Consider the following 18,509-nt stretch of genomic DNA (forward strand, 5'->3'; position numbering starts at 1 on the left):
CAATTCAGACTTATCAGAAAAATCATTTCTTTTCACAGTTCGCATGACACATTTCACGTGGTGCATTGTTCGAGTTGCACGCAGAGTTCGTCAACCTGAAATTTAGCAGATTGCAAATCTCGTACGGTAAACAGAATTTCGCTTACTCTACTCGACAACAATATCCGATAAAATTTGACCATTGATTCCGGGTCGACGACCACCTGCTTGTTTGGAGTTGCGATAATTCGAGTGGCGAGAATTGGGCGATGTCTTATCGTGGTGGATTTTTCCCAGCAGCTCCTGGTAAACGAGTTGCGTCATCGTTGGACGCAAAAGACTCTTCTCGATTAAACGGTATGCGTCACACTCTTCGCAAACTCCAAGTCAAGGTCTCGTTCGACAAAAACATCGACGACGTTCCTAGGATGCGGAGATAGCCGCGGCGGTCAAGGCTTTGGGGGCGGGACTTTCCCAATCAGCCCTCGGAGAAGACCCTAATCTGGTTGTTCACCTTATCTTGTCAGTTCCGATCGAGATTACGTTATATCATCCACTCCAAATAGTTTCTACCTGTGTAAGGTACTACGAAATGGAAGGTCGTTTACCTTTCCTAGGTAGGCAGGCACAATTTGGAGATGTATACCGCGATAAATAGCGACCTTGCAGCATGTCCACTAGGTGCACTACAAAATTTTCTACTTATTTTCTAGCGCGGAGTAAATACCGGAGACCCAAAAAAAACAATCGATCAATTTTGCGTCTCCAACAGATTTGACACCTCATTTCCTGCACAGGAAAAAACAAGGACAATTTAAAACTCCAAAGGACTTCTCGTTGCATTTTGGTGGCTAAAATTTTTTAAAAGCGGTTTGATCTACTTAGGAGTCACTGTAATCAATAAGATTATCACAATTCGTTGATTTCTTGAGAAAATATCGCTATAAGCTGGTTACGCAATATTAATTTTGTTGGGTGATGGATGTCTCAATCACGCTCCATTTAAATGAAAACCAAAGCAACTCAACAATGATTTTATTTCACATATACCTACACACAAAATACTTATCTTTACAATGTGATCAAGCAGTCAAGCACTAAATAATAATTCCAATAAAAAATAAAAACGAATTACAGTTTTAGAATTGAAAAAAATCAACCGTTCAGACATCAAAAAGTGAAGAAATCGTTGATGGATACTCAACGATAAAAAAATTACCCACGAGATTCTTTGATTTTACTTTTTTTAATTGTAAGACGCAGTTGTCAAGGTGAAGAAATACATATTGTTAATCAAAGAAAAATTAGATTTGATAATACATATGCATAGTTATTTACCCAATGGCAAGAATTTAAAAAGCCAAAATATGGGAACGTTAAATTTTTGGGTAAGAAATGTTTTAATGTGTGTTTATGTTTGGCACAACGGTGGAAAAAAATTGCAAATTATCACGTGGCTCCATAATGTTTATAAATTGCTTTACGTAATAATTCGCAAAACCCATCGGATTCCATTCGAATTTCCATAAGCTTAACGAGCATGACGCAGTCGAAAGAACGAACAAGAGAATCTAAAAAAAAAACAGAAACGGTCACGGCCAACGATGTAAAAACTTGCACTTTTTATTTGACGCCAAATGAAGAGAAGAGGTCAAGGAAAAGATTATTTAACGTTTTGGACACCGGTTCGGCTCGCATGTTTTATTTACGCCGCGAAAAGAAAAAAAAAACATATTCTAACGTAAACCTCCACCTGCCACAGCCGGTACCACACTAGCCGAGATGAATGAATTGCATCTCGGCTGCATCCAATAGAGAAGGGGCCCGAGTCCGATTCGATTGGTCGTCCCAAATCGCTCCTCCTCAGCAAGTACTGCGTATCTCCCCACTCGATCGTCTTAAGTCGTTCGTAAGACTAAGTATATAAGCAATGCTAGTGTTGTCAAACATCAATAGATATCTGTGCACCACGCGAATTTTACCGGGACAAGAGAGTCGGTGGTGCATCATGTTCGTGTACAGTGCTTTGGTGTTGTGGAATTTTCTGATCGAAGAGTTCTCCACGAAGGTCCTCGCGGTGTTCGTCGCGGTACTGCTTTCGGTACGGTTCCTTCAGATGGTGAGGGAGGCCAGCGCGCTACCTCCCGGCCCTTGGGGGCTGCCCATCCTCGGCTCCTTGCCCTTCCTCAAGGGCGACTTGCACTTGCACTTCAGAGATCTGACCCACAAGTACGGATCGCTGATTTCGACGAGGCTCGGTTCACAACTGATCGTGGTTCTGAGCGACTACAAGATGATAAGGGATGCTTTCCGCAAAGAGGAGTTCACGGGGAGACCCACTACGGAGTTCACCGCACTTTTGGACGGCTACGGTGAGTAGAGTACTGTGTTCATAATCGCATGCAATTGACACACTTCGGTGGCCTTGACGGGTCATCTTTCAGTAAAAGTGATTAGATTCAGATCGGTCCGAGATTTTTCTATAATAACTCGTATTGTTGCTTCAGGTGTGATAAACACGGCTGGAAAACTGTGGAAGGACCAACGCCGGTTCCTTCACGACGGTCTGCGTCATTTCGGCATGTCTTACATTGGAAGTCGCAAGACTCAGATGGAAGGCCGCATCATGAGAGAAGTAGAAGAGTTCCTCTCGGTTCTCACTTCCAAAAAAGACAATCCGATCGATTTAAACCCAATTCTGGCAGTTTCTCTTTCTAACGTCATCTGCGATATACTGATGTCCGTCAGATTTTCGCACAACGACGAGAGATTCAAAAGGTTCATGTTTTTGATCGACGAAGGCTTTAAATTGTTCAGTTCGCTTGAAGCTTCGTTTTTCATTCCAATTCTTAAGTACATGCCGGGTCAGAGAGAGACCCGCGGGAAGATCGCCAAGGTGAGTCATTTCGAGTGTATTATTCGACAAGTTCTAACGAGTTTTCGACAGAATCGCGAAGAAATGGGACAGTTTCTTCAAGAGACCATCGAGGAACATCGCAAGAGCTTCGATTCGAGTCACTTGCGCGACTTGCTGGACACTTATCTGTACGAGATCCAGAAGGCGAACGAGGAAGGAACGGGTCACCACTTGTTCGAAGGCAAAGATCACGGTAATTCTTGTTTGGTTATTTTTGAGAGTTTCGTCTAACGTGATCGGTTTAGATCGTCAAATGCAGCAAATCATGGGTGATTTGTTCTCTGCGGGCATGGAAACGATCAAAAGCTCTCTCCAGTGGGCAGTTCTGTTCATGCTTCACCACCCCGAAGTAATGAAAGCAGTTCAAGAAGAGATGGACCAAGTGGTGGGTCGCCGCCGCCTCCCCAAACTAGAAGATTTGCCTTACTTGCCCGTGACCGAATCGACGATGCTCGAAGTGCTGAGAATTTCCAGCATCGTCCCGATGGGCACGACGCACGCACCCACGAGGTAAGAGACCGACACTAATTTCGCACCCATAAAAAAGTGAAAGTCCCAAGTCTAAAATTCAGTAATGGCGGTACGGTCGATGAACTTATAAGTACACACGGGTACATAATGGCCGATTTCCCAACGAATTTCATAATCGCACGCAGGACGAGTACCAATCTCGATTTTCAAACGCACTTTACAAATAAGCGAATCTCGTCTTTTTCAGGGACCTGAAACTGAACGGTTTCTATCTGCCGAGACACGCCCAGATAGTACCTCTGCTGCATTCGGTGCACATGGACCCGAACCTGTGGAACGAGCCGGAGAAGTTCGATCCGAGTAGATTCGTCAACGCCGAGGGCAAAGTCGTCAAGCCGGAGTACTTCTTGCCGTTCGGAGTCGGCAGGAGGATGTGTCTAGGAGAGATCCTCGCCAGGATGGAGATCTTTTCGTTCTTCTCCTCGCTGCTGCACTCTTTCGACATCTGCGTCCCCGCAGGCGAGACTCTGCCCAGTTTGAAGGGTGTAGCCGGGGTGACCATCAGCCCCAACGCGTTCAGAGTGTGTCTGAAACCCAGGCCGATGGAGTGGGACGCGATCACGGGTACCATCAGGCCGGCGGGGAGCCACTGAAGGGTCGGGGTTAGGAGCACGGTGACCGAAGACGTTTCCTATAATTTATATCGAGGCACAGTACTTAGCTATTCCAAGACATTCCTCAAATAGTTCGATAAGGGATCTCCGACTCGTTCGGCTGTGCATTGCAAAGTGTTCATTGTCATTGTTAGTATTATAACTATTTTTTAATTTTATTAACTATGTTTGTGTGCTAGTCACGTTGCATTGTCATCGAATCGAATCCATTACTCAGTTGCCGTTTTTTATACCATTTTTGTATACAACGTTACCTGCGAAAAACAGGCAACAGTTCCACCATTTTTATCCATTCTACTTTTAGACACTTGTAAATATGTATCATCCTATGTTATTTTGAGATCTTGCTGAATCGTACAAGTTACAACTTAGAGAGCAAGACTATAACCTTAAGATAATCGTTATTTAATTATTTTCAACTGCAAACAATAATATAATTTTATAATTTTCATATAAATGACGACTTTTATTTTCAACCTTGCCAACGGTACTACTACAAACTTTTAAAAATCAATCTGTGCGGTTTGGGTGTTAAAGTGATGCCGCACTCGCCGGTCAAGTCGAGCTCGGCGAGGTCTTCGCAGCTAATGCGAAAATTTTGTACCAATGTCGCACCAAAAAGGTAAAGAAACATTTTCGCCAGCTCATCTCCGACGCACATTCTTTTACCTGCAACGAATCAATCAAAACAGAAAATTTATCGAGCCCTGGTTAGGTACCACCCACCTGCTTGGAATGGAATGAAAGCTTCAGGCTTAAAAAATTTGCCTGTGTCGTTAATAAACCTCTCCGGTTTGAAAGCTTCAGGTTCGTTCCAAACTTCCGGATCCATATGGATCGCCCATTGCAACGGTACTATCATGGTACCTTTGGGAACCGTGTACCCTTGAATTTCGATTTTTTCTAGACTCCCGTGCGGAATTCCGACCGGAACAACGGATCGAATCCTTTGAACTTCCGCAATGGAAGCTTCCACGTAATGCACGAAACCTAGATCGTCCAATGTTGCCGGATGGTCCCCCAAAACTTCCGTCAATTGCACTCTTACTTTGCTTTGAACTTCTTGGTGTGCCGCCAAGTACAGCAAGTACCATCTCAAAGTGGTCAAAGTAGTGTCCAAACTGGCGCCGAAAATATCGGCAAGCAAGTGATGGAACTGTTCCTCGTTGTAGAATTTTTGCCTGTCTTCCGTGCCACGTTTTTCCCTTTCGGCTAGGAAAAATTGAATGAAATTACTTTCGCCACGAGTTTTTTGTTCTGCGATGATATCTTCGTAGATTTTATGGGTTTTTATTTTGCCTTCGATTAAGAAACGCATTGTTTGTTTGAATTTTGGCAAAAACCTATTGAAAGAGAAAGTATTATTTTTACAAACTGTTAAAATGTCGAAATCAATAATTAACACCTCAAAAATGGCAAAAAGTTCAAGGGACCCGCAACTCCTATCTGTTTGGTGCCTTCTTCCTGAAGGTGCTGTAGCCATTTCCAGGTTGCATCTTCACGCGACCACGATTTACCAAAGACCATTTCGTTAATGGCCGAACCTAAGCTGTGACGGAGCGGTTCGAGGGGATCTAAGGTAACTTCGTCGCCTTGATTTTTGATGTGCTAAAACGAAACTAAGTCTGCTGGAGGTAATATCTTTGAGAAAAAAATTAGCCGTACTTGTACTAGTCTCGAGACGTGGCGCATAATTAGATTTTGCATTTTGACTCTGTTCTGTCCGATTCTAGAGGCGCCCATTGATTTTAAAGTGTTATGGACAAATTTGCGTTGATCTTTCCATAGCTCGCCCTCTGCACAGATCAGTCCTGCAATGAAGAAATGATGGTACTGAGCCAACAACAATAAAAGATACACCAGTAAAGGACGAAATGTCGTGTCTTATGTTTGATGCAATTTGTAAATATGTATTTTGGAATCTTTCGGGTAAAACTCCTGATAAAAATATCTTGACAGATGCGCAAAAATTATCTAAAATCAACAAAGGGAATGTGAAAAGTGAGTGAATCAAATTGGAAGTCTTTATCGATGTTTACTTATGTACTGGAATTTGTGTAAATAATAAGAAAATTGGTTGCAAAGCAAATATTTATGTATCAAATAAACTGATTCTTGCCTTGCAATAAAAGTGAAGAATACGAAACAGCAAGGACAGATATGAAGAAAGAGAAGTACATATAACAAAAAATATTTCTTACAAATTCGGTATTTGTGACGAGAATGGAAAAAATGAATTTTGTGAACGTAACAAAGCTTGAGCGCCTCGGTACATTTGGGCTCTGCGGCCGTCGCTGTAAAAATCTAAAATTCTGGATGACGTCGTTGTAATTCCAGTGAAACGATAGCGAGAGTGGTCAGTTAGTCATCGTTGGACGTGAACGGCATTCCCGTCTTGGTGGTTCTGGTTAGTGAACTTCGTCCTGAACATCGTCCTTGCGCAATGTCCTCGCTACGTTTTTCGGAGGACCCCGCGAGGGTCGACCGGATCATGATTCAGTGCGGTAGTTTTCCGTCGTGTGCCAAATGTTAACGGTCCGAGATGGCAATAAATCAGCGGTTTGAGAAAAGTGTCCATCATGGACCGATAATTATAGGATGCAAGTCCGCGTCTTAATTAACGTCGACGATTGGAAAGCGCCCGTGTTAACGAACGCCCTTGTGCACTTATGAATGTGCAAGGGGCCTTGGGTGCAGCCAACGGCCCCGGAACCTCTCGATTTTAACTTCCACCAAAGTTCAAACGTTGGCAAACGTCGAAGACACATCTTTTCTTGCGTAATTTCCTAACACCGGATGCTTAGTCAGCGCTGCTCTTTCATCTGCATATATTTCAATAAATAAAAACAAAGGTGGTAGACCGAACGTCTGAATCAACATGAAGAACGGTTTCCTGAAAAAACTACAGAACTTTTTCAAAACTGAACTAGGGTAATTTAATTAAAAAGAGGACTATTTGTTCGATCTGCTGGAACGTTGAACTAGCGGACATAACTGAAAGATTATCTGCACCTTTTTTTTACTAATGACATCTTTCAACAATTAACTACAAGTTACGTTAAGTAGGTAGGTACCATATTTTCTTCTTGTAATTATTTATTGTTACAAAACATTTTTTTTAATTTATATTGTACTATGCTCACATTTTAAAGTAAACAATGCATTTTATATCGTAGATAACTCTTCTGTTAATTTTTTTGGTTCTACCTGTTGGGTGCCTGAGGATTCTGGTTCCATTTAATGGTTTATTGATGTTAATAATGTTAAAATATTATTTTGTGAAAAATTACGATTTTATATTACATATATTGTATTAATGACAATACATATTGTATATACAGGTCGCAAAACGTAGCTTGATACTTGAGATGCGCAGATAGAATGAGAAATCCGACTTGCAAGAAAGACAGAAAATCCTCCCACGGCTTCCTTTACAGTGGGTCTCGTCCCACTACTTTCCACAATTTCACTGCGCATCCATTTCCCAAGTATCAAGCTACGTTTTGCGACCTGTATACCTATTTCTCCATTTTTCATTCGTCATCCTAAAACCAGGAATAAACCCTTCTAATCCCTAATTATGTCGCCCAGACTCTCAGGATCCTCTCTTTCCTTCCAGACAAACTTAAAAATATCGACGTAATGAAGTAATGTTCTGTCCTGAAACCAACTACCTTCAGCGGTATCAGTTTTTTGGGACTGTTTTCCTTGCTCAGATCTCTGATAAATTTAAAAAAAATCCAAATTCCATTTATCTATACCTACAGTACAGTATATCCGAAAACGCAACCAGGGCTGTAGCTTGCAAAATATTCAACCGCTCGATCTATACATCTACTTTTATCCCAAAATCATTGAAAAGATCTTTGCCTGAAAGAAAAGGATCACTTGCAAAATCTTCCGAGGTCCAATTACCGAGTTCACCAAAATCCATCTCCATACCGTTCCACGAAAATGCATCACAAGCAACAAACCTGGATCTTTCCGAAGAGAACGTGAAGATCAGAATCACCCGTAACAAGAGAAGAACAACAAGACCGAGAGAAAGATATCTCCTAATTATGACGTCATCAATAATTTTCTTTAATGACAACCCCCACTTTTTTCTAATAAACCTTCGTACTAGCTAAATGAATGAAAAAACTTGATACCTTACTTCAAAACTTTAATTACTTTATTAAATGTTCATTGTAAAAATTTTAATTGGCCTCAAACAAAAACAAAGAAACATCTAAGGTTAACAATAAAATTCAACGCAAATGTTGAAATTGCCTACCGCCAACCATTTACCACTAAATCCATAGAAAAAAAATTGTCATTTTCTCAAAAAAAATTGTTATGTAAGGTACCAATTTTTTTTCACTCATCGTTTAGGTAGTACGAAGGTCTATCAGAAAAATAAGAAAAAAGTTGGGGTTGTCATTTAAAAAAATTATTGATGACGTCATAATTAGGAGATGAAAAGCTGTCAATATAAGTAAAGTACTGAAGAATATGTACTTTTTAAAAACAAAGTTGACCTCTTCGAGGATTTTTCTCAGAAATTAATGCTTACAGTTTTATCGAATTTATTCCGGACTTTACAAACGCACTGTATATACAGTCGATGGACAAATAAAACTGGGACAAAAATGACAATCACATAAATTCAAAATTTCCAAATCTGCTTCGTTTAATTACGGCTTTATCACAAATAGGTTAAATTTTTTATGACATATTATACACACAAAAGAAATCGAGATGGCCATGATTAATACACTCCAGTTGGCAGCACGTAAAAATTTAATTCAAATGTCATCAGATGTCATTAATTACAATAGTAACTGTCATTCCGGATTTTCAAGGCACTTACCAACAACTTGCCTTGATTATTTTGTTTTTCCATACCTGGAAAACAACGTGTTCAAAAACAGGCCTGGCACAATTCCCGAATTAATGCAAGTAATTACTGATAACTGCAATTTAATTGATGTCCCGACTTTGCGAAGGTCATTTGAAAACATGAAACGAAGAGAGTAGCATTATGTTTGGAAGCTGAAGGCAGACATTTCGAACATTTACTCTAGTTCGTAAATACGATTGGAGTTCCTCATGATTCTTTTACAACCGACAGGTCACACATAATGCACACCTTTATGAAAATCAAGATTTCAACGTACTCAGAATCACTAACCTAACTTTTAAGAGTGACATTTGATAATTGAAATTTTAACGAATTGATTTTTGGTCACAGCCAATTCTAATTTTTTTTTTCGATCTCACGGTACTTCAATAATACAAACATCCATATAAAACGTATTATTTATTTATTTATTATGACGGAAATAATAAGATATTTTTTTCACAAAATCAAAGAAAGTACATATAATAACTGTTCGCGTTTTCTCGAAGGAGCTGATTTCTCGCGATATCGTTTGCAACTCGAAATGATCAGACTTGTTCACTTGATGCCTCGTATATAAAATAATAGCCACCAAGGATGCGTCATGAGTCAAAGGTGTCCGGTGCTCAGGTATATCACATGGTACCTGTTAGAAGTTTTATACGTTGATGGTAGTGATTTCATGGTCCAGGTTACCAAACCTGTTAACACCCGGTAACTGTTGCGTTTTGAAATTCGCTTAAGAGCAAATTTTCAGAATAGTCCATTGCTAGTGTTACAATATTTTTTAGAATTAAGAAAAAATAACACAGCTGCATGACCCCGGCGTTTGACCCCGAATTAGCTACCCCGCTTTTTTCTGTATGTGTCGTTCTGCTTCATTTACACCACGTTGAGGGTGTAAAGGAACCGAACTTTATTTTATGCTAGTTGGTAGGTTATGAATTATTGTCCAGATGTTGCGGTCTTTGGTGCATTCTTAGGATTAGGTAACTGCAGATGTCTTAATTAGTTTTTTTGCATGATATCGACCCCAACGAAGGGTGTCAAGTTTTGTAATGGCCCGCCTATAAAGTGGGAGATTTTAGTGTATGTAAGACAGTTCAGAATTAAAGTTTGTTAAGGAAACAAGTCTTTGATTGCATTTTCTCCGATATGCCTTACACTTTATTTGAAGTTTGAGTTTCACTGGATCCTGACAGAGAAGTGAAAAGCTCAATATTAATTGATCAGAAGTGGGTTAAATATTTTTTCTTTAATAATTTATCAGAAGTGGTATAAATTATTTTTTCTTTAATACTAGTGGTTATTAAAAGCAAACGAAGCAAAGAAAGTCCTTTGCTAAATGTAGAATGTAGAATACTTATTTAAATGAAATTTTTAATGAGACTTCAGTGCGGAAAAGATTTGCCAGTATCTAATAAAAAGGTAACGTAGGCGTATTCAGATAGGCGGAGCGACACACAAAGTCGAATTCAAAACCTCACTGTTCACGTGCAAGTAGGACACCGAGGAGCGAAGAGCCGGAGCTTTTGACCGCTTCCAACCACAAAGCGATCAGCTTCGGCTGTAAACCTGGATGGAGCTTTCGCGGCAGCGCCGGCTCGTAAAAATCGACTCGAAAGACGGAATGCGAAATATGACAAGCTTGGGCAACATTCTTCCAAAAACGGCAAACTTTCTTAGCAGTTCCAGTATCTTTTTCAGACTGAGAGGCAAAGCCGAGTGCGTGTCGTAATCCGAAAACAGAACATCCTCGTAGATGCGTGCGGTACGACGAAGATGACGTAAAACGATGGCACACTGACCCACTGTCGGCCAAAAAGCGGACTCCCGAAATCGTCGAGCAAACGCGGAGGTCGTTGAACCAAGCACCAAGACGGACCAAAGAGAAACGAAAGTTTCACCGAAACAATGCGGGATTAATGACATCTGCTGGGTTTACCCACGTGTGCACCTACCATACCCCTGCATTATGCCGTGAGTCAGATACAGGGGTGCCCGACCCGACGTGGCGTCTTTGTTGAAGATTTTCTTCACCAGTTTGGCATCCGAGATGACCACGGTGTAAACGTTGCCGAGTCGGAGGCCGAAAACAGGACCGTATCTCCGGGAGAGATCTGTCAGAGATAGGTAAGGGAATTTGGGATCCAACCAAGCCAAGTAGCCGATGACTGGTAGATTCCAAGGACCCGGAGGTAAGTTGCGAGATGTTATGTGCCAGAGGTACGTAAAAATAACGACGAGGAATGCAGCAAAAACGATCCAAAATGGCTCCATCTACAAAGAAATAAATGAGATGGTAAATAAAAAATATAAAAATTAAAAAAATATGTACAACGTGTTTCACGTAAGAGTACGAGCCTGACGAAGTCTAAACAAACGCAACACAAAATACATTTCACAATGGGAACTAGATTAATTAAAAATTATAAATTGTGGTTTTGGACACCCCTAACTAACATAATCGTTGAAGAGCTTTTCCACAAATGTGTGAAAAAGGGGAAATTTAAAAAAAAATCAGGAATGTCCAAACTATTTTTTGTCAAAACATGATTTATAACACCTAGTTACTCATGGAAATTGAATGTTGGGTTGCATTTTGGGATCGTCAAGCTTGTACTCTTACGTAAAACACGTTGTATAACATGAGTACATACTCTTAGATCTGTTGTGGATAAGATCATGTTTGCTCAACAGAAAAATTTTGTCCACAGAGATTTTTTTTGAAATAATTATTATTATTTGATAATAATGATCACAAAAATGATTTCTCTGGAGACCTTTAAAATAAATTTTATAATCTGATGATCTTTGCGGGTTTTAGAAATTGTAGTACATCACAAAGAAATTCTTTTACGAGAGCAAATCGAAGACTTCAAGTCAAAGGTCTGTTCATTTTACAAGAAGCGAAATAAACTTTTTGGAGAAAATCGTACTAAAATGAGGTTTTCACAGCTTTTGATTGTACGAGTTTCTGCACTTTCCCGTTTTCTTCAAAGAGTTCTTTCCTTTTCTGTAAAGTAACAGAATGGTCGATACGCGCCTCTACCGTGAAGCCCTCAACGTGATCGCGCGAAAAATGTTTATGTTTGCGGTTGATGACATTACTTAAATAGAGTAAATTTTTCTTCAAGTAAAAAGATATTCATTAGAAAATGTAGGCGTATTTAGGTATAGTACCGTCCGGGGAAAATGGGAATCTGGCTTCTTGACTTAAATAACTTTGGGCTCTATTTAAATAAAACTGTAAAAATGTTAGTTGCTATGTGTTTTATGCCTTTTCTTAACAACGGGCCTTATTTTACAATTTACATCCCGTTTGCTTTGGTTTACAGCCCGCCGGGCCTGTAAAGTTACATTACCGCCCGCCAGATGTAAAATTGAAGTTGCATTCACGGTAACTAAGATGTAAACCAACTTTTCCAATGCAGTTGTGCGTAAACAAATTTAACTCAATCAATTGTTGTTGATCCGTTTTCGAAAGTCATTTTCATACCGCTCTTGGGATCGAAGCAGTAAAGAACCGCACTTGTAGCGTTGGTAATTCCGTGGTTATTTTCTTGCACTTCAAGAAAATCGCCTTCAAAGTCTCTATCGGGCATTAAAGCCATTCTTTCTTTTCTTTCTTTTTGCAACAATTTTTACATAACTTCTGACAGTATTTTTCTTGTTTATCTCAACACCATGAAGACGTAGGTACAATTGCCCCACCGCCTTTCATTACAAAATTTTTGTAAACATAAATAACAATTAAAAAACGAAATTTAAAAGCTAAAGGTGGAAATAAAAATTTGTATGCAACTCGCTTAGCAATTAATCTTTACTAAGCTTACTGGCTTATGGAGACTTGTTCCTTACGTCACTCGTCCCACAAAAACCAGCAAGCCCGTAAAGATTAATTTATTTACTAAGCGCGTCACATGAATAACTATTTTAGAATACGGGTAAAAAATTTTGCTACAACTAGCATTCAGTAAAATTCACAATTTAAATTATCTTCAATATTTGCCTCAATACCTCAACACTGGCTTTTGACCTCGATAAGCGAAATTTTCATTTACACTTAGTGATAGGTACCTAAGGCCCCGTTGCATAAAGCGATGTCAAGTCGTTGTTAAAGTTAACATAATGTCAAGCGATCAGATTGGGGGATATTTAACATTTTATTTGAATCAGTCAATCAAATGGGCGGATTTCCGACTTGACGCGTTGTTAGCTGACACGGTGCTAACTAAGCTTTATACATCTAGTTAGCTTTGGAATTTTTTCACATGTACATTTTCCTGCACCGCTCTACTCTTTTTGAAGTAGCCATGTAGTTCTGTCAATAAATGTCATCAATCAAATTGACAATTATTACAATTTATTGAATTAACTTAACAAACGATTAAAATGTATACCATGCAAGAAAACACTTTATTATTGAGGCGTATTTCCGATCTCATCCCTTCGCAGTAAATTACATTTGGAATTTTCACGTACAGTTGCGGAATTAAAATTTCTGGCACTATTTTTCTGTCACTTCAACAAAATCTCTGTAAAGCACCTTCTACTGTCATCATGACTGACATTAAATTATCGCTTTGATATGTTGCCTACCCGCTATTATGCCACAAATGACACTTTTTGAATGCGAAAAAGACAAAAACATGACAAGAGTAAAAAATAAGGTTATTAACGTAAAGGTTGTTTTAGAGTTTATATCATGACATTGACAATAGTGCCCGAAATTTTAATTCCGCAACTGTACCTATATTTTGAGGTTGAGGTACTGACTTCCTTTTTTTCGTAGACCGGCACATCGTATTTTTACAAGCGTAATGCAAAGGTAACTAGATGAAGATCATTTTGTTCCACACTATATTATACCATCCCAAAAAGCAAACGGTCGAGTCTTTGGTGCATTTGGAGGAACAATTTTTTTTTTACATAATTTATTTCATACTGTCCGGTAGATGTTCGATTGCATCATCAATTTGAGTCCGGTAGGTGAGTTATAACAGTATCATAGCCGGAAAGTGTCACTAAGCAACACCTACCGGACTGTTTTATTTTTATCCATCAAATCTGACATTGAAAAGTGAAAAAGTCAAAAAATATTCAATCTAAAAAAACAATAGCAACGGCCGTTGCCACAGGAAAAAGGTGATGCTATTTTCACAGAATAATGTGATTTTTTAATTTTTGAATTAAAATTATGATGCACAAGAGACTTCCAGTATGAAATAAAATACATTACGATATACATCCGGTAGTACTTATAACAGGTACTCGTTTAGACATTCTTGACTCGGCTCCTAACGTTGCCTCGTCCATAATGTCCAACTCGTACTGTTACAAGTAACCTACCGGACTTATAACGTAAATTACTATTATAGCAGTCGTAGGTATACAACCAATCTTAAATATTTCTGGCAAATTCGGCTAGTTAGAACATATACATTTTGATCAAAAAGGCATCTTCTAATAAATCAGTTGATATATTTCTGGAGTAGCGGATGGACCAGAAGAACTGAAAATCTTTCTTAGAAATGAAGACCTAAACTACGACATTTTTCTAAAATTTTGCTTTTTTTAACTCCTTCACACTTGTTAGAACTTTATCCAAGATAACAGGGATTTCGTTTTAGCCAAACTTTTTGAAAAAAAAAATGTATATTTAATTCATCTATTGTTATTTGCTGGGAAAAATTAAACTGAAAAACTACGATTAATATTACCATGTTTCATTGGTACAATTTCAACCTACTTCTCCATCTAATTTGTGCAATCAGCATCGTTAATTTTGATATTTTCAACAATAACGTTTTCGCTTTTCATCCACGATTACCTACGTTTAATAAGTGTGAAACCGATGAAATTTTCTGATTTTATTTTACATTTCGACATCGACCAAAGTAGTTTATTTCACGTAACATTGACCAAACACGAACGGTTTACAAACAGCTCTTAATTTTCAGTTCTGCATTAATAATTGCGTTATTTGGTTAAGCGTCACCATGCAGTTATCACCGGGTGAATAAACCCTACTACCAGTGTTTTTCTACGTTTTTGCTTCGTTAGTGACGATCATTTTTCTGGTAAGAATTAATCTGTTGTGCATGTATTCAATCTATTCATAAACAACAATGTGGATGGCAGACAGCACGGAAGTTCAAGTCCGTGCTACGATAACCGATAAAATGGATGTTATTCACCCCTAACGCACCTAAAGCTGTGTGGTTGATGTTTTTATTGGGTCGTTTATTAACTCTTCGTTCTCTAGTATAACTCGACTGGTAAGAGACGTCAAATATCAAAGTCGACTTGTGCGTTGAAGATTTTAAAAACATTGGAAACTTCTGTTTAAAAATTGTTACAGATCGCTTACCCTTGACCTTACGAAATGCGGTACCTAAAACTACATGTCACATGCGAAGATTCCCACGAAATGATGGACCGGACAAAATACAACACTGTGGCGTAGTGATTATTTCACATTTAAATGGAAAACGTTATCAAATCACCGAAATGTGTATTCTTTCGAGTTGCTGTTTTGGTAGTAAACAATAAATACCTACTTATCTTTGCGAAGATAATTTTAATTAATTTGCTTCTTTTAAAAAATGAAATATGAATTCAAAAATCGTAAACAACTAAATTTAAACATTTCTTAAAATTACAGTGGGTTTAAAAATTAACGGAATTGGTGAGGTGCGGTCAAGAACTGATGACATTTCGTGATATGTATAATTCAGTTCTTTCGCGCATTTTTAATATTCTTTTATGGCCTGGTTATCACGTCCATCTGCGTCTTTCAATGCTTTCGCTAATTCAGTAAAAAACAACGCCATATTGTTGTAGATTAGTAACGGTTTTAGAATTATCTACCATTATCGAGAAATAGGAACTTTTTTAAAATTTAGATTCTCCTTCACCAGCAACAATTTTTCGATTCTTGGTGCAAACAATAATCTGTCAATAAGCAAACTATCTCCACAATCTTCTCGCAGATGGAAGTTTGATTGCTCAACCAAAGTTGGCTTCTTCACTTTTGTTTGGTCACACTACAGGTGATTTTGTTCAATACTTATTAACTTCTGCGCTTCAAAAACACAAACTAAAAGTGAATTACAGCAAGGGAAGTGATACAGGGTCATTATAAATTATTGTCCCATCGCAGTCGGCGTTGAAAACCCACACAAATTTTGGATGTGCCGCAGCCTCGCAACGTTAGCCAAACTAGTAAACTTGATTTCCACTGCCGCCAGGAGCGCCACCTATCGGCAATACTAGTCTCACTCATTTTATAAGGCTTGCGGCACATTAAACCCTGTCATCAACGCCAACTGCGATGGGACCATCATTTATAATGACCCTGTATATTTCTCCATAAATTACCCACACAAGATTCGACAAAGGTAACTATGTAAACAAATGCTTGTTGCAACTTGAGAAACATTATTTGTCGCTGACAATAGAAGCTTAAGACGACTTAAGTGTAACGCTCCACTTTGTTTGCCTTGCACGATTATTATATTGTCAATGAGCAAATACAAAAACTTTTAGTAGGATGGGAAAATTTTTGGAATTACAATTTATTATCGTTGAGAAATGGAAAAAATGTGAAGTAGAATGTCTGATATAATAAACACAAAAAAAAAACATTTCCTCTTGATATAAATAAGTTTTCTAAATATGTAAATTCTTCAGGTGTTTGTTCATTTATTTTGGTGTCCCAGCAATTCTAAAAATGAGAAACTAATTAGCAAACATTCATGTAATTAGATTATGTATTTTGTTCTTTGAAACTTTGAAGTCGAACATTTACCACTAGCTAAAAAGTAGTAAACAATGAGCAAATCCGACCCGTGGTATAATTTTTTTAATATTATTATTAGGTTCAAAAGCATATTATGATACAAGTTTATAAGGAAACCTTTAAAGCACGCGCGACGAGTTTTTACGACACGACGCGTAGCGGAGTGCTTTTAACGTCGCAAGTCCTTATACATGTGTATCATACGCTATTTTTTATTATACCTGCACTACAATCTAAAAATTATAACAAAAAAAGTAAATTGAAATACTTTTTCTGAAGTAATCTGTGTCATTAATCGAAGTGGTCAATTTGTGTTGTTTGGTTGCCATGTATATTTGTTATAAATTTTGTATAAATTAAAAGGGATTATGATTCAGATATAATAAAAAGTGTTTTAAAATGTTCGTATAAATAAACACATGAGGTGGTTAATAGATAACAATACAGTTAATACCGTGCGATCGAAAATAAAAAAAAAAAACGAGATAGCCATGATTAATACACTTCAGTTGGCAGCACGTAAAAATTTAATTCAAATGTCATTACAATGGTAATTGTAATTATTAATTATTGACTATTAAAATTTGCTATTACAATCTGTTCACTTTAGAGCAACAAATTTTCAAATGTCCAGTGTTTCTTCAGCAATGGAGAAAGGCTTGGTCCTATTCGACTCCTCGAGTTTTTGAGGAATTTCAACAAAAGTTCTCGGACTTTTAAGGCACTTAACCAACAACTTGCCCAGAATGTCTACAAATGCGTAAACATGTTTTTGGAAACAGGTAGTGTTCTGCGCAAAAAAGGCAGTAGACGACCGACAAAAAGATCAGCTGAAAATATTGAAGAGGATGAACAAAGAATTATTGCAGAGATTAACCCAAGAAACTAACCTATCATCAGTTCAGCTTATCCTTAAAAAATATTTGCACTTTTTTCTCTATCGTGTGTTGTGCATGAAATTACCCCTTGACAATAAGAGCCCCCATAACCGAGCGCGTGCCCCGTGCTCACCGTTGACGTTAAATAAAGGTGCGGGAGTTTTAAATCTCACTGTTTCATTGCACTAGCTGAGGAAATTCTTTTACAACCGACAAGTCACACAAAATTCTTTATGAAAATCAAGATTTCAACATTCTCAAAATCACTAACCTAACTTTTAATTGCCAACTGAAATGTTTGGTCAGCGCCTACTCTAATTTTTTTTTCGATCTCACGGTACTTGTTCATTATCGTTCGTGTGATTTGTTCGCATAGGATGAAAAGATTTTCGTAACTGTTATCGGCGCAAAATTTTTAAGCCTTGTTAGAAGAAACAATAAATAAATAATTCAAAACGCAGCACGACTCGAAAAGCGTGTCCATTGTGTTCGTGTACCTAATAATTATTATCTGGGAACATTTTTATTAGGGAAAAATGATTCACCATAAGATCCGTAAAGAGGTCAAGTTCGAGATGGCCTATTTTTTCCTGGTTAGATAACGTTCCGTGAAGTCGAAAGCCGGCGATAATCGTAATCTTCACTTGCAAAAAAAAAGAAAAAACTTACTGAAATCCCACAGGAGTGTTTATTCTCGCGAACAAAACAAAACTGTATCTGCGTATGTGGTTTTCCAATCGTGAACCGTACCTAATAAATATTTAGATCGAATAAAATAAATACATTATTGTTGTTTGTCGCGATGAGAATAGTTGAAGTCATCCAGCATCGTCCAGTACTTGGATACGAGTGTAGGGTCAAGCACCGCAAGTGCAACGCATCCATTTTTATGAAAATCTAAGGA

The 18,509-nt window shown here is 38.2% G+C and overlaps 2 protein-coding genes across 2 annotated transcripts in view; one reads left to right on the plus strand and one right to left on the minus strand.

Moving 5' to 3' along the window:
• Nucleotides 1–999: 999 nt before the first annotated feature.
• Nucleotides 1,000–18,509, minus strand: part of phtm (phantom) — a 68,631-nt gene continuing 51,121 nt past the window's right edge. The window contains exons 3-7 of the mRNA XM_069040553.1: nt 10,885–11,203; nt 5,707–5,852; nt 5,447–5,649; nt 4,768–5,384; nt 1,000–4,710 (exon numbers count right to left, since the gene is read on the minus strand). Coding sequence (XP_068896654.1) covers nt 4,535–4,710; nt 4,768–5,384; nt 5,447–5,649; nt 5,707–5,852; nt 10,885–11,203 — 1,461 coding nt within the window. The 3' untranslated portion in view covers nt 1,000–4,534. The remainder of the gene's footprint in view (nt 4,711–4,767; nt 5,385–5,446; nt 5,650–5,706; nt 5,853–10,884; nt 11,204–18,509) is intronic.
• Nucleotides 1,910–4,498, plus strand: Cyp18a1 (Cytochrome P450 18a1). The gene is made up of 5 exons (XM_069040552.1): nt 1,910–2,351; nt 2,487–2,875; nt 2,927–3,089; nt 3,142–3,406; nt 3,615–4,498. Exons 1-5 carry the CDS (start codon nt 1,910–1,912, stop codon nt 4,018–4,020), a joined length of 1,665 nt encoding a protein of 554 aa, XP_068896653.1. The 3' UTR covers nt 4,021–4,498.

This window comes from Tenebrio molitor, chromosome 3 (genome assembly GCF_963966145.1).
Source record: "Tenebrio molitor chromosome 3, icTenMoli1.1, whole genome shotgun sequence".
Classification (NCBI taxonomy): domain Eukaryota; kingdom Metazoa; phylum Arthropoda; class Insecta; order Coleoptera; family Tenebrionidae; genus Tenebrio; species Tenebrio molitor.